This window comes from Populus alba, chromosome 5 (genome assembly GCF_005239225.2).
Source record: "Populus alba chromosome 5, ASM523922v2, whole genome shotgun sequence".
Taxonomy (NCBI): Eukaryota; Viridiplantae; Streptophyta; class Magnoliopsida; order Malpighiales; family Salicaceae; genus Populus; species Populus alba.
In genome coordinates, this window is record NC_133288.1 from 329,537 (window position 1) to 346,933 (window position 17,397).

Below are 17,397 nucleotides of genomic sequence, written 5' to 3' on the forward strand. Positions count from 1 at the left end.
TTAGAATATTTATTAACCGAGCTTTTATGGAAATTTACTTTCAGTCTGGATACCAATTCAAAGCATTGTAAGACTTTTTATGTTCGGCAAGAGTTTGTCTGAGCTGATGGGTGTTTGGCACTTGTATAAAAAGTATTTTTTAAAAAAGTTTAATTTTTTTTTTATTTTAGATTAATATATTTGTGATATTTTTAAATTATTTTAATATGTTGATTTTAAAAATAATTTAAAAAAAAAATTATTAACATAATTTAAAAAAACACTCTTTAAAAATAATCACAATCACCTTCTAAACACGCACCATAGTACCGTCAGCTTGCTGTAAATGGGAAATGCTCACTTGGTTCTGGTCTGCCCAAGAGCAATGCCTTCTATTAATCTCAAATCACAACCAATTTTTAGCATTCTAGTGAGGTCCTCAGCAACCATGTTAAAGAGAAAAGGAGATCACGAGTCTCCTTGAGGAAGTCCTTTTTCCATGGAGAATTCCTCTATGGGGAGAGCCATTTACTGGGACAGATACTCTGGCTGTATATATAAATACACTGCTTGATCCATCTTCTCCACCTTACCTCAAAGCCCGTACATTCCATGACTTCATCAATATATTCCCAAATAACTGAATCAAAGGCTTTGTGGAAGTCGAGTTAATTTGAGAATATAACCCTTTGACTTTGATTTCTTTAAATAAATGACAGATAGTTTCAATGGCTGTAAGAACACTGTCTAAAATTTGTCTCCCCGTGATAAAAGCTTGCTGGAGCTCGCCACTAATTTCAGGCATGGCAGCCTTTAACCTATTAGCTAGCAACCTAGAGATGATCTTGTACAAGCGTCCAATCAGGCTAATAGGTGTGAATCCTTGAGTTTATTAGCACCAACTTCTTCTGGGAAGCGAGTGATGAAGGAGCTGTTGATGCCATCAGGTAGCAGACCAGAAAAATAAAAGTCGTCAACCAGACCATATATGTCATCCCCAATTGTTTCCCATGCTTTCTTTATGAAGAAGAAATCGATCCCATCAGGAGCAGGAGCCTTATTGCTGTCACATTCCCCAATGGCTGCTTTTACTTCTTCTAGAGTAAAAGTAGTTTTTCCAACGTAGAGGAAGACGAAGGCTTAAGTTGCTAGAACATCAGCTTTGCACAGGATGGTCTAATCCTTCTATCCAGTGATGAGAAGAGGTCTTGTAAAAGAAGTCTTGAATCTTCAAGCCAGCTCTTCATCCACTGTGATTTTGCCTGGAATCTATGGATGAAATTCCTTTCTCGGTGGGATATTAGTGGCTGTTTCTCAAATTATGTTGATGATATGTGCTACCAATGATCTTCTATGGTGCAAGGCAGATTCCAGAATCTTTCATGGCAGCTTCTCTTCTCTTGTATTGTGTGGAATCTGTGTTTCCCTTATCCTCTGCAGGTTCTCCTTATGGTTGAAGCTTGATAACATATCTTCAGGCTCCACTAGTGTGGATATAGGTATCAGCAATGGTGTCATCTTTTACGGAGAAAACAGAGGCTGACTCTCATGTATTTTTTTTTTTTCTTTTGCCTGGTTGTCTTCTCCCCCTGTTTCAATCTCTACGCCTGTTTGTTTTTCTGTTCTTTCTCCTTTCTTTTTCTGCTCTAACTCTTGTCTCCTAGGCTATTCTCTTTTTAGCCATAATCTTAATATATTCTCGACTATTATCTAAAAAACAAAAGTTAGAAGAGGTCTTTATAATATCTAACAATTTCCATCTTTACCGAGGATGGCTTGGAGATACTTCTTCCATTAACAGACAATGAGAGAATTGCATTTCTGGTGGTTTTCATTCTAGTAGCAGATAAATGAAAGAATCGAGTGTTCTTGTCTTCTTATTTTACACCACTGGACTCTTCATTTTTGAGGCCAAAAAGAGAATTAGGACCAGATGACAACCCATTTCTCCTCGGCTTTTTTCTCATCAAAACTACTAGAGCTGAATTCTAAACATGGCTCCTCTGTGACCTTAATTGAGTAGACTGAATCATTGATATCTACTGGAATTTCAAAATGCCGTTGTTAATGGACCGCCATAGAAGACCATGTCACCAAGGAAGAGCTGTTATAAAATGCCGTTGTTAATGGACCGCCCAGTTGATTTTTGGATAGATGGACATGTTTTATTGATGATGGATGGAAGCAGGATGGTATAGAACCAGACAAATTGTTCTCAGACATGTCCAAATATTCAAGGATGTCAAACTTGCAGAAATCTCTTGGAAGTGGACCATAAAAATGATTTCTGGACAAATCAATTGCTTTCATCTGATTTGAGAAATTTCCCATCCATGTTGGAAGAATGCCTGAAAACTGATTGTTGCTGATATCCAGGGCAGCTAAAGATATCCCACTGGTAGGTTGAAAATCTAATACATGCCCCGTAAATTTGTTGCCATCTTGGTAGAGATATCTGAGCGAAGATGAGTTGAAAATTGAAGGAGATATTTGTCCACCCAAATTGTTGTTTGATAGCCCCACATACCATGATCTCTTCAACTGCTCAAGTTTTACTTTAGACAATCGATTGTCAGATAAATCTAAAACTGCTACAGTGCTCATGTTTCCAAAACAAGAAGGAATGCTACCTGTCAGTCCATTCATAGCCATCCTTAAGACTGCCAACTTTGGTAATACCAAACACATATTTCTTGGAACTTGACCATGTATGTTGTTGTTTGATATATCTATGATAATCAAATTCGGATTAGGATGGTTCGGCAATTCCAGAGGACCAACAAAGGAGTTCTGCCTCAAATTTAATGCTTCCAAGCTTGTGTTGTTCTCAAGTAACCATGATGGGAACAATCCACTGAAGTTGTTGTTGGAGAGATCAAGGGTTCTCAAGTCATATTGGTTATAGAGAAAGGTGGGAACATCTGCATTGAGTGCTTCAGATGTACCGTATGACAAGCTGAAAGACATGAGTTGGAACTTTGGAATGAAATTCTGAAAGCCAGCTTCGTCTTCTACTAGAGTGATGTTGTCACACATGAAGAACTTGAGTTTTGAGTGGTTACTGAAGGACTTGAATGAAAGTGGGACTTCAAAGTGGTTATTTGATAGTGACAAGAACTTAAGGGATATGAGGTTCGTAAGAGGACCAGAGGCAATATTTCAAGTAAATTGATTTCCAGAAACATCAAGTAGCTGTAGAGATGACAAGTTTCGCAAACAATCTGGGAGTAAACCCTTTAGATTATTTCTTGAGAGATCTAGCTGCTCCAGATTCTTCAATCCATCCAAAGAATCTGGGAGTGAACCCTCTAGATTATTTCTGGAGAGATCTAATTGCTCCAGATTTTTCAATTCACCCCAACCTGCACAATTTATCTCGAAATAGTTAAAATAATGATGAAAGCATCTTTCATTGATCATTTAATTATATGCAGATGGAGAGTTGTTAATTTACCTTGAGTATCATGGAGGTCACATCCACTAGCAGACAAAATTTTAAGAGCAGGCAACGGTATAATATTCTGGAGAAAGTTTACTGGGAGAGCAGTGCGATCTAGATACAATTCTTCAAGGGTGGTCAAATTGAAGAAAGGCACTGTGAAAGAAGAAACAATAAAATATATGATACAAAGCAGCCAATACATGTTACAATATTAATATGCTTAATAGAAGGTTTCAACATGGTTAATTAGGAATTTAGGCAACTAAACTGTGATTAACCTTGACTTATTGATGTCCCGCTTAAATTATTAGCCCTAAGAGAAAGGGTCTTAAGGGATGGCAATGCTCCCAATGACTGCAGCAAAGTAATTCCGATGATGGTGAGCTCGTTCAGACTAAGGGGTTCCAGCTTCCTTAAACCTATGATATGTAGAAGAATTGAAAACAGACAATCAAATAAGTAGTGAAATTAAGTATTGTGAAAATAAATTAGACAACATCTTTGTTTTAGATTATTAAAGAAAACAACAAATTTTGATTACCAAATATAATGTTCATAAAATAGATGCTTGGCATAATTTCTTAAAATTATAAAATTTTTGAAAAATAATGGCTGAGATAGGAAAATGTTAATATATATATTATAAAAAAAGATAAATTTTAATAGAAAAAACAGTATTTTTTATATAAAAAAAAAAAAAAAAAAACTTTTTCAAAAAACCATCTTGACCAACAGTTTAATTTGTTACGTGATGTTTTAAGATATAATTTTTATTATTCTCTAATACTATAAAATTGAGATACTATTTGTCATAAAAAAAATATTATTTTAAAACTTATATTTTTTATTCTAAAAATTAATTCAACTTATGATGTATTCTAAAAAATGTTAATAATGTCCAACTAAAATTAATAGATATTAATAAGGTCAGTTTGATTGTTTAATTAATCGATTAAGGCTGTCTGAGCTCAAAATTGTACTTATTACATAATTCTAATACACAAAATCCCACGTAATATTAACATTGTCCCAAAATTCCACGTAATATTATACATCTTAAGCTTCTGTGTTCAAATGTGCTTGAAATATTTAGAGATATCAAAATGAATTGTTTAGAAATGAGCTAAATAGGTTGGCATGGACCATAAAAAAAATGAATTTTGGGCAAATCATGCCTTATTAGTTAGAAGTTGCCAAGAAATATTCATAACTTTACCATTGAGAGTAGTAGATCCTGACAGCATGTTGCCTGACAGGTTTAAAGATTTAAGAGAAGATAATCCTCGCAGATGTGGTACAATGCTGTCGTTGAAACTATTATAGCTTAGGTCAAGCCTCTCTAATTTCCTCAACTGTGATGATAGGACCTCAAGACCTGCAAGAAAGTTGGTGCTATATGTAAGTAATAATGCCCACACGATATGCAAAAAAAAAGAAAAAAAGAGTAAAAATGAGGCACGACACAATCTGTGAACATCGTAATGATTTACCGAAAACTTGAGGTATGAAAGCACACTCAGAGTTGATGAGATATTGTTCAATTGCCTCATCCATTGTAATTGAAAACCATCAAGAAATGAAGAGGTATTTTAAATTAGTTGCTTTGTATTTACTTTATCTATTTATATTTTTTAATGATATTAATATTTTTAAACTATTTTTCATGTATAATTAAGATTTAATGATGTATATCATGTATGGGCATTCTCAAGCATAGGTTGTGTACCCTTCAAAGATTAAGAAACTAGTCTTAAGATATGTAGTGTTCTTGTCACTAAGGGATGAAAAATGGAGAAGAACAGATGATAGATTAGAAGTACCTTATTATATTCCTTCTCACTTATAATTAGAAGCATAGTGTTCTTTCCTATCTTATTACTATAAAGAAGTCTTTGAAGAGAATGCCATGTGATGCAGTTAGATAGGAATTATCTATAACTTATTATTGATACTATATACTAGTAGATGCTGTCAGCATATTCGCTGATAGATCTAAAGATTTAAGAGATCAAAATCCATTAAGAAATGCAACAAATGCTATCATTGCACTGATGAAAAAAATTCAAATCTAGATAATTTAGCTGTTACCATAAAAGCCAGCTGATCCTGTCAACTCATTGTCTGATAGATCCAAAAACTTGAGAGATGAAAGCCCAGTTAGAGATGAAAAAATGCTATCAATGTAAGAATTCCCACTTAGGTCAAGGTTCTCCAATTTCTTCAATCTTGATGACAAGACTTCAAAACCTGCAAGATGATTCTCAAAAGTATATTGAAAACAAATGAACACATAAAAAAATATATACAGAAAGGACAAAATATATTCAAAACTAGATAATTTAAATGTTACCTGATCCTGTCAATATATAATTGTATCTTAGATCCAAAGATTTGAGAGATGAAAGCCCAGCCAAACATGATAAAATGGTGTCATCAGTAAATAGATTATGACTTAGGTCAAGGACATTCAGCTTCCTCAGTTTTGATGGTAGGACTTCGAAGCCTGCATGCAAGAGAAATCTCAAAGTAAAATAATTAACACTAAACAGCAGCCATTTTATCAATGTAATCTCAGTATAATATTCACTCAATAATATGATTACAACAACATAAACATTGAACCAACCTTGATTCTCATAGCAACCACCTATTGCATTATGGCTCAGATCAAGACTTTGCAATTCTTTAAAAGGAAGAAGCAAAGAAGCGTTGAGAACCCAACCCCTGAAGTTCTCACCCCCTACAGCCCAAAGATTGAGTTCAATCACTCGCCTTGTAGTGTTATCACACTTGATCCTACCCCACTCACAACAATCACTAATATCCTCTTTACTGTCCACCCAATTTCTCAAGGAAAAGGCGCCATATGGGTAGATCGAAGATTTGATCTCCAAGAGACCACTTCTCTCTTCCTTCATACACCCGTCACAACGACCGTACCATTCTCCGACCAAAGTGAGTAATGCTAGCAGCATCCAAACCCACATTTTTTTCATCGTCATCTTAGATGATTCTATGAAGCACTACGTAGAATATTAGTTGTTGTTTGTTATGTGCATTTGGGTAACACAAGAGGTCCTATTTATACTACTCTTGAGCTCTTTTCATGCATCGATAAATTGATATTTAAAAAAAAAAACATTTTATTTTAGAGTTGTATGATAGGACAAGTTATGTACAATTTTCACTAAAAAAAACAAGGCTTTAAGGTTATATTATTTTATCTTTTTTGCATCAATTGATTTGATTTGTGGAAGATAAGAAAGCGCTGCTTTTGTATAATTTAAGACTTCACTAAACAATTTGAATAAAATTTATTGCTATGTTTGTTTGTTTGCTGGAAAAAAAAAATATTATATAAAAAAATAAGTGGTTTTTATAGAAAATAAATTCCTGAAAAGTAAATTATTTTTTATATTTGATAATGCCATGAAAAATATATTGAAAAACACTTTTCTTTATTTTGACTATATCATGAAAAATAATTTATTAATATTTTTATTTTTAAAAAGTTTATTTAAAAAACAAGGACTAAATTTGATAGATAAAAAAGCTAAAGAATGATGAAATTAAATTATTTCAAATAAAATAAATAGCAATCAAAATAATAAAGATCAAATCTGATAGATAAAAAAAAATTGAGTGAGGTTGAAATTAAAAACAAAATCAATTTTATAAATTATTTTAAATAAAATAAATAACAATAAAATATAGGGACCAAATATGATAAATAAAAATTTTCAATTAAAAAAATGATAAGAGAAAAATAAATAACAATAAAAAAATAAGGATCAAAGTTGATATAAAAATCAAATTAAATCAAGTTTTAAATGATGAAATTGAAGAAAAAAAGATTCAAATTAAAATATATAGCAATCAAGTTGACCTTTAGGCTTGAAACTTGCATATTTTCATATTACCTTGTGCTTTATTTTTATCAAATAAATAGAGAAGATGAGATTTGAATTCGTGATCACTTGATATCAAAAATCTGATATTATATCAAAAAAATTATCTCAACTCAAAAGCTTAAGTTATTAGATGAGATTCAAGATATGATTTATATTATTTTTTAACAATCAATATGTTTTAGAACAAAAAAAATATGTTAATATCAACAAAAATAGATTAGAAACTAATTTGTAGTTTTTTACCAATTAACGTTTTTTTCTTAGTGAATACTACAATCCTCTTAGAATGAGTAAATGGTCCATTGACTTGTTTAATCAAACAATAAAATAGTTTAAACCAATTAACTTTTTATTTTATTTTATTGCTTAATTATTTTGCAGCATGTGACCTATAGTTATCAGTCAATAAAATTCCAAACTTCATAATTTTTTATAGTCTTATGGAGAAATTGAGTTAAAGCATGAAATGTAGTGTACGCTGATGCTTTGAGTGGGGTTCCCTTTTGATTTTTAACGTGGCAGTAATTTCCTGGTGATTTCCTCATGGAAACTCCAGCAAGAAAGTAGGACAGAACCATTTTAAGCTGATTCAATTTGCAATTCCTAATAGAGTGGCGAAGGCTCTCTTTTTTTATTGAAATTAGTTTTGTTGGCATGTAACCTCTTCACTGAACAATTTAGAGTTATTTATCAAATAATTATTTCAATTTAATAACTTAAATTTTTAGATAAAATCTCAAGATATAATTTATATTATTCTCCAACACATCCCCTTAAGTGAGAGTTTTTTGGATTTGTATAAACTCACACTACCTTATACTTAATTTTTATTAAATAAATAAGGATAGTAACAGGGACGAAACAAGAAAAAAAAATCAAGGGGGGCAAATTAAAAGAAAGTAGGTCCTCTTGAAAAAAATCAACATTAGCTCTAGATGACGCATAAAGAGGCTGGGAAAAAGAGAAAAAGTAGGTCCCCCTTGAAAAAAAATAGAAGAGAAGAACGAGAGAAGTAGTTAAAATTTTAATTATTTTATACAAGAGAGGGGTTGGGAAAAATTTTCTTGTAGGGCCCCCGTTACCTATATCATTGGATGATGAGATTCGAACTTATAATTACTTGATTATTATAATTTTAATATCATGTTAAGGAAATATCACAACTCAATAACTCAAATTTTTAGATAAAATTTTAAAATATGATTTATTTTATTCTCCGACCTTCTGATCATCAATTTTGATTCTTAAACACCAGCAAGCAGTAATTTCATGGTGATTAATTCCTTATGGAAACTGATTTAATCATTTACTAGTAAGGCAACTTACCTGGTTGTGAGAGGACCGTGGCAACTACAACGGGGGTGTGAAAATGAATAGAAAACTACAGCAACGTGTGAAAATGAAGTTACTTCTCCAAAGAGAATATATACATTATTATATTTTCTAATGGAAAGGATTCATGAAACTTCGCCTAACAATATATACACACACACTATGTCCTTTTGAATTTGTTTTTTATTCTGGTTTTACATTGTATAGTAAGTTCATCAAATTAACTTGAGTTAACTCTGATTTTCTTCTTTAATATTATTTTTATTTTTATTTTTATTTTTGATATTAGATTAATAAGCCTCAAGCTTTACAATTTTTCTTTGTTTTTTTATTTGTAAGTTGTTTCAGTTTTATATTTTAGGTTATATTTTAGTAAATTTAATCTAAATTATCTTGGATTATCATTTGAGAATATTTTTTAAAATATTAAAAAATATATATATTCCGGTTCATGGCATAAACTCTATCCACCTATTTAGGCTCCGTTTGTTTGCAGGAAAGTAGTTTCCTTTTGGAAAGTGAATTCCGGGGAAAGTAAATTCCTGGAAAGTGAATTCCGGGAAAGTATTTTCCGATGTTTGGTAGTGTTATGGAAAATGAACTGGAAAATACTTTCCAGTGTTTGGTTGTGTTATGGAAAATGAACTGGAAAATAATTTATTAATGAATTAAATTTTTTTTCAAGTTTATCTAATATATATAAAATATTTAATATAAAATATTTAATCACTTACAATTGTCATAACCCAATTTTTGACCTTTTTATTTTTATTATTTAAAAAAAAAAGATGATGAAAAATAAAAATAAAATAAATGAAGGATTAATTAAAATTTGGGTTAAGGGCAACATGATTGGAAGTTTAAAGATTTAATTAAACTCTTGACTAGTTTAATTAATTAAATCAAGGGTTTAACTGGAGAATTGATTTAATTAAAATTTAGATTATTTTAATTAATGAAATCAAGAGTTTAATTGAAGAATTAATGAGTTTGATGAATTAATTAAACTTTGATTTAATCAAAAAACCAAAGCAAATTATAATTCACTTGACACAGTGGCAAGTGAATTATATCACTTGCTACAGTGCAAGCGAATTATAATTCACTTGCTACAGTAGCAAGTGAATTATATCCCTGACAACTGTGGCAAGTGAATTATATCGCTTGCCACTGTAGCAAGTGAAGGCGCACGCCGAAAGGAAAGTGTTTTCCTTTTCTAACAGAAGGAAAACACTTTCCTTCGAGCACGTTATTAATTCTAGGTGGATGGAATTCAGTTTCCTTTTATTATTTTCCTTTATCGCCGCCAAACATAGGAAAAGCAGGAAAGTGAATTCCAGGAATTCACTTTCCTGCAATCAAACACGGCCTTAGTCTTTTCTAAACCAAGAAAAAATATATCAAACTCTCTAGTCTCATACAGCTAGTTACCTCGTATGGTTTTATCAAACTCAATTTAATTTGACCATGCTTTCTAGAAAACAATGTTCTTCTCGAGGAGTGATAATATATATATATATATACTGTCCTTCTAAAAGTACTTCCCTTTTTGTATATAGTCAAGTGTATTTAATTTCTTGGGTTTTTTCCCCCGGTTGAAATCATTTGGCTACCAACTTGTGGGGACTAATTTTATACTAAAAATAATTTAAACTATTTAAGCAGATTGAATTTATTTGATCTGTTAATTGAATTCGTTTATCTGAGACAAGTTTTAAAATTATATAATTCACTTGACTTAAATTAATAAAAATATATCATCTATCCAACCTGTCCTCGTTTTTTTAAAAAAAGAATATTTATTTCAAGCAAAGGGTGAGAGGGTAATAGAAGGCTGCTAGGGAGATCATTTTTTAATAGGTAAAATCTACAGAAAACTGTTCATTTAATTATATAATTTATTTATAATACTCAATGCTTTAGAAATACTAAATTTATGCAAATAACTAGATGCAGAAAAGTGAAGGATATGCAAACTGATTCTCTGTGTTCTAAAACACAGACAAAACAAAAACTGTGATTCTCCCTGCCATAAACCCTAGCTGAGTATCTTCAATAATAATAATAATAAGCAGCGCAAAAACTCATTACGCACCAAATCTTATATTTAAGAAATTTGTAGAAATTCAATGTGGGGGGAAGGGGAGTACATGGACCAGGCTCCCACGTTAACTCATTAGACGACGTTACAGCAATGGGTTAGGCGCTGGGTCCACTGCTCATTATCTGCAAATTTCTTTAAGATCCAAAACAGTTGTAACTTGCCCAGTTGCCTGCTTCCATGCTGTGACCTCACTGGCTCCCTCCCATGGCACAGGCAGCCAGAGCTCAATTGGCTCTAGCCACTCCCCTCTAAGCATTCTACGTCGAGAAAGTATTTTTTTTTTAGTGTGTTTTTCGAAGTGAATTTTAAAAAAATAAATTATTTTTTAATGTTTAATAGTATTATGAAAAATAAGTTATGAAATATTTTTTTAATGTTTTGTTATCTTATAGAAAATAAGCTGGAAAATAACTTATTAATGTTTTTATTTCAAGTTTATTAAAATAATAAGAAACAAATCTTGCAAATTAAAAAGTTTAAGTTATTAGGTGAGGTCCCAAGATATAATTTATATTATTCTCTAACACACCCTCTCAAGTGAAAGCCCTTTGAGTTTTGAACTTACACAGGCTCACATTATAATGTGTTTTATTTTTATTAAATAAATATGAATGATGAAATTCGAATCCGTGACCGTTTAATAATCAAGACTCTATACCATGTTAAAGACTCATCTCAACCTAAAAGTTTAAGTTGCTAGGTAAAGTCCAAGATATAATTTATATTATTCTCTAAAAATTAACATGTTTTAAAACAAAAAAATATATTAAGGATTCAAAAATCAACAAAAATAGATTAGAGACTAATTTGTAGTTTTTTTACCGATTAACGTTTTTTTTTCCTTAATGAATACTACAAACCCCTTAGAATGAGTAAATGGTCCATTGACTTGTTTAATCAGTCAATAAAATAGTTTTAACCAATTAACTTTTTATTTTATTTTATTGCTTGATCAGCTTGGAAAAAATATCCAAATTATTTTTGCTGCATGTGACCTGTAGTTATCAGTCAATAAAATTCCAAGCATTATAATTTTTTATAGTGCACTACCGGAGAAATTGAGTTAAAGCATGAAATGTAGTGTACGCTGATGTTTTGATTTGTGGGGTGCCCTTTTGATTTTTAACGTGGCAGTAATTTCCTGGTGATTTCCTTATGGAAACTGGTGGTCTCGTCAAGATCATCAATCTGCAATTCTTAAAAGAGTTGCGAAGGCTTTTTTATTATTGAAATTAGTTTTGTTGGCATGTAACCCCTTCACTGAACAATTTGCGTAGACCTTATTGACTGGGAGTCAGTTTAAGTTATTTGTATGCCACCTTCTGATCATCAATTTTGATTCTTAAACACCAGCAAGAAAGTAATTTGATGGTGATTAATTCCTTAAGGAAACTGATTTGATCATTTACTAGTAATTAGGCAACTTAATTACCTGGTTGTGAGAAGGACTGAATGCCATGCTTTTACGCGCTATCAGTGTGCGTGAATGGAAACCAGCTAAATGGAGAAATTGTCTAATGGAATATATACATTATTATATTATCTAATGGAAAGGATTCATGAAGCTTCGCCTAATATATATATACTAGCCTTGGTACCCGCGCTATGCCGCAGGTCATTTTTTTTGTATAAAAATATATAAAAAAAACAAAAATTTAAAAATCTTGGGTTTTTTTGCAAGGCCATACCCAAGAATCTTAGGTTTAGCTGCAACGCCTGACCTAAAAGTAATATTTATAATATTAATAATAAAATTAAACTTGTATGACCCAAGTTTAAGTGAGCCTAATTGCAAAAAAAAAAAACACACTTTCATTCACTAATTGCATCGCGCGGGTATTTTGTTTTGAAAATAATTATAAAAAATCAAATTATATCTTGCACAGTTTTTTATTTATTCGACTATCCAACTTATTAATTGAATAAATTAAATTGCTTATTTTTTTGCATAATTTAATATAAAATTCGGTTTAAATAATTGAATTGTTAGATAATAATATAAATTATGTTTTGATATCTCATTTAATAAATTATGTTTTGGTTGATAATAATATAAATCATATTCATTGATTTTCTTTGGTAGCTTCCACCTGTCAATATTACAATCATGCCATGTTTACCTAATGCTTTTCATTTTTTTAAAAACGTACATGTTTGGTGTGTTGTTTTGAAATTTCAATCATGGACGATTAGGATGAACATTGGAGGATTAGGATTTCATAATCCCAGGGTAAAGAACACATACCACTATGATTAAGTCTATGTAATTTTGGAATAATTAAGATGAATTAAGTCATACACACCTCAATGTATTATGATTTTCAAAAGATTTTGAAATAAAAGTACCTGAATTATGATTAAGTTCATAATTTAAACACCCTACTAATTATTAATTGCATTAGTTCTAATAACATGCAATATCCATGAAAAAAAAATAATATTAAGATTTATTACTGCAACAAAATTATAATAATTTATAGTTTATTTACAATTAAATCCAAACATGATTGATATTAACTCTAATGGATGGGTGTAATCAATGAAATAATAGATAGATACAAATATTATAAAACATAACCCGTATCTAACACAAAATATATATTTATATTATATAAATATATACTTAGAACCTTTATATTTTTTTTATCCAAGTCTCCTTCTGTGCATTTTTATAAAATTCAAAGGAAAGTAACAAAATCAAAACAAAATCGTATTAAAAAATGATATGCCATATTTGTATGATCCAGTGCCGAACCACCAATATTTTCTGAGCAATATTTGTATACCATAACAGCTACCTTACTCATTACACAAACATATATAATTACAAAAATGATATGCCACTCTATGGTGCGGCATGTAATAAAAAAACATCTCTGCAAATTTTATAAAAAACTGACAAAAGAATTCCCAAAGCTGAGCAAAAGCATAAGATTTTGTATGTTGAAATACAATTGTCCGCGACAAAAAATTGATCATTATGCACAGCTGCTGGACAAACAAAAGCATAGAACCCAAAATGTGGTGTGAGACAGATGCACCTAACATGGGCGCACGAAGACGGATAAAAAAAAAAGAAAATTAAACCATACTCCTCAACGAACAAAATAAAACTAAAACATTACTAAAAAATTACATAAGACATTTTGACTAAGAAATTACATTTTTAATCTTGAATTTAAATCATTTAAACTCTTATTTAAGACTTTTATTTAAAAATTCATGTTGATAAAAAATTGAAAAAGTCACGGCTAATATTAAAGTACTATGCTCTTCACTGTGTTTAATTTATAATTTTATATAGGTCTCTGTTCAAGTCGTAAAAGCTACCTTCACTTTCATTGGTGGATACCCCTTCTGTGCATTTTTATAAAATTCAAAGTTGGCGTCTCCTTTTCTTTGGTGGAACTCCTCGTGTAATTTCCTAATGCTTCAGTAGTAACCATGCCATAATTAATTCGTAGACTTGACCCATGATCGGGCACTTTCGTATTGAATGAGGATGGACCCTGTTTATATAAATATCCAGTTTAATTAATTCGTATGGTTAATTACTGCTTTTTATAAATAAAATTACTGAGATTAAAAAGTTGTTAGTGTTATTTAATGATTTTTTTAAAAAAATCAATAAAATTTAACTTTCCCTGTAGCGCGTGGCCGTTATAATTTGAACTCCTTAATTATTGAGTTTAAAATACATCTATGTAAATATGTTCTGAACAGATCTACTCGCACTGACAATTCATTTATGTCGAATGAATGAGATGGCAATAAGCATAGTTTCATCGAAGCGTGAATGAAAAAACATAAACGTACTGTCTCGGTCCTTCCGTTTCCCAGAATGTCTATCCCGTGTTTTGAAAGATGAACCGCTTGGGACGGGACGCGATCTGCTTGAACCAGAAAGATCACCCTGCCCGCTCCATTCTTATATGCGCATTGCGCACCCTGCCCGCTCGCTCATATCCTTCACCCTCAATTTATCTTCACCTCCAGTAGCAAAACCTCTCCATTTTCACTCTCTGACTTCAAAAGCAACCGAGAGAGCACGATGACGTGTCTTTCAATTTTGGACGGAGAAGACGGGAACTGTTGGTCCTTATGACAGACACGTGTTCCTTTGCTTCAAGAACCCTGATGCGTGGCTACCTCATGTTGAGGAAGATGATCTACCGAAACTCGTCTCCACCGTTTTGAAAACTCGCAAAGACGACATCACTGTCAAGGTAAGTTCATCTTCTTTTAAAGATTTTTTTTTTTAATTATTTATTAATAATTTTGATTTATAGACGAAGGTGACGATCTGCGAAGGAGGAGAAGGAACCGAGTTTGAGAACGGAGATGTTTTGATATTTCCTGACATGATTAAATCCAAGTAAGTCAATTTTTTTTTCATTTCTCTTGAGAATTTAATTTTTATGAAGATTGAGATCGATATGTTATTACAGCTTTTTTCAAGTTTATTATTGTAGAAGACTTTGCAGTCTGCTTCTTCTGGAGCTGATTTTTTTTTTTTAAGTATTCATGCATGATTTGCGTGGAAAAGCAAGAAGAGAAGAAGCTACTTGGCCTGGGGGAGGTGCTTGTTGTTGTTGCTGATCTGTCGTGAGGATGGTGGTCCACGGTGGAGCTGCTGGTGATCCACTGCAGCTACTGGAGAAGGTAGAAAAACAACGGTGGATGTTGATTACTAGTGTGGCTTTTGGCTGGGGAAGAAGAAGAGAGGTGACAATGTGTTGAAATATTATAAGAGAGGTGAGAGCTAAGAGATGCATGATTTGCGTGGAAAAGCAAGAAGAGAAGAAGCTACCTGGCCTGTGGGAGGTGCTTGCTGCTGTTGCTGGTCTGTGGTGAGGATGGTGGTCCACGGTGAAGCTGCTGGTGATCCACTTCAGGCAGAAAAACATCGGTGAGGAAACAATGAAAACGGAAAAGCAAGCATGTATGTATAATGATGCCAATGCAACATTTATTTAATGCACCCCTAAGTCTTAGATTGGTCAGCTTGATTTTATTTAAATGAAACCGGAAAGCATTTAAGACATTAATATCATGATGTCGTTTTTTTCAAACTTGTAGTGATAATATATTTTATGGAAAAGTGAGCAAGATATTCAACCACATGCATGATATATATTTTGGCAGGGAAAACCGTGGGGAAGCTACAGTGTTTTCCCCACGCGTTTTAGAGTTCTTTAATATATATATATAACATGGAGAAATTCTCTCTTCTTTCTCGCACTACTAGGCAAGATGATTTAAAATATGTTTATGATTGTGGTTGCAGTTATTTTTTAAAATATTTTTTATTTAAAAATATATTAAAATAAGTTTTTTTGAAAAAAATTATTTTTGACATCAGCACATTAAAATGATTTAAAAATATCAAAAAATATTAATTTAAAGCAAAAAAAATTTAATATATTTTTAATTTTTAAAAAATACAAAAACATACAGAACTTTTAAAGCATTAAAAGTCATGAACGCGGATGCTTGACTTCTTGTGTGCCATGCAGTAATTTCCTGGTGATTCTCTTATGGATACCAGTGGTCTTCATCATTTTTTTTCCAAACAACTGTCTGAATCATGTCAGATTTAAACATCTTCGATCTAATTAAACATCTTTGCTTTTGAAAACAGACTCCCTATTCATTATTTATTAGATAGAGAAAATCATCAAAATTCCGTGATTCGCGGCCGAACGTAGCCAAGGTTGTAAAGCCAAGACCATATTAGAGGTACAACATGGTGTTTTATATTCATTAATGATGTGGGACAAGAAGAAATTAATTTGTTTAGTAATACTTGAACTTTACTATTATATATTTAGAATTTAGGGTTGCCCTTAAGCATTAGAAAGGGCAGAAGTAAATTTACAGAAGTCTATTATTTTGGTAGCAGCTTGTAGCTAATCGGATTAATTTGTTCTCATGTCGTATGTAAAGTGTTATCAGTTCACTTGGGACGGGCTTGCAATATTATGGAGTTAACTCTTTTCTACTGTCCAACCTTATATTTTCACGACATTAATTACAGTAATATCGTTTGTGATGGGAGGGACTTCCAATCTTTTGTTAGTGATGATATAAAAAGACATAGAAAGAGATTGTTTGATCGCTAGCTGTAATGCTGAGTTTTTAGTTAATTTTTAAGCTTGAGAAGGCTGATGGAGAAGTTTCTGCACATGATCCTCAACATATTGATATTTTTAATAGATTAATTAAAAAAATACTCTTTTTTCTTCTTTGTAAGATAATATTTACCACGTTTAGGGTTTTTGTTTCAAGTGTTTTTCATCTATATTCTATCTTTTTTATACATATTATTTTTATTTTGTTGTTTTCATTTCAGATATATATTTTAAAAAATCACCTTACAAGCTAATCTTCAAAGTATATATTTATCTAATTTTTAATTACTATACTTCTGAATATTAAATTTAAAATTTATGTGGCATATGTTTAAACATGTAAGTGATTTAACAATAATGATTTTAAATATGTACGTTAGTTAACATCATTTATCAACCTTCAATGCCTTCCATTTTCATGTATATTAAAGATATATTTAAAAAAAAATGTAGTTAAATATTGTTCCCTCTATTATAGAATAGGATTCTAATATAGGA

General features: G+C 31.4%; 1 protein-coding gene and 1 long non-coding RNA gene across 2 annotated transcripts; one reads left to right on the forward strand and one right to left on the reverse strand.

The window, feature by feature from the left end:
* Positions 1-840: 840 nt before the first annotated feature.
* LOC118028097 (cuscuta receptor 1) lies at positions 841-6,423 on the reverse strand. The gene is made up of 9 exons (XM_035031628.1): positions 6,048-6,423; positions 5,772-5,924; positions 5,510-5,668; positions 4,638-4,796; positions 3,700-3,840; positions 3,434-3,574; positions 3,198-3,341; positions 2,181-3,065; positions 841-1,076 (listed from the first exon to the last, which is right to left on the reverse strand). The coding sequence occupies exons 1-9, from the start codon at positions 6,421-6,423 to the stop codon at positions 841-843; spliced, it is 2,394 nt and encodes a 797-aa protein (XP_034887519.1).
* Positions 6,424-14,495: 8,072 nt separating this feature from the next.
* Positions 14,496-15,972, forward strand: LOC118028217 (uncharacterized). Its single transcript, XR_004683988.2, has 3 exons — positions 14,496-14,994; positions 15,058-15,143; positions 15,288-15,972. It is a non-coding gene; the product is annotated as an uncharacterized lncRNA (long non-coding RNA).
* The last annotated feature ends 1,425 nt before the right edge of the window (positions 15,973-17,397 follow it).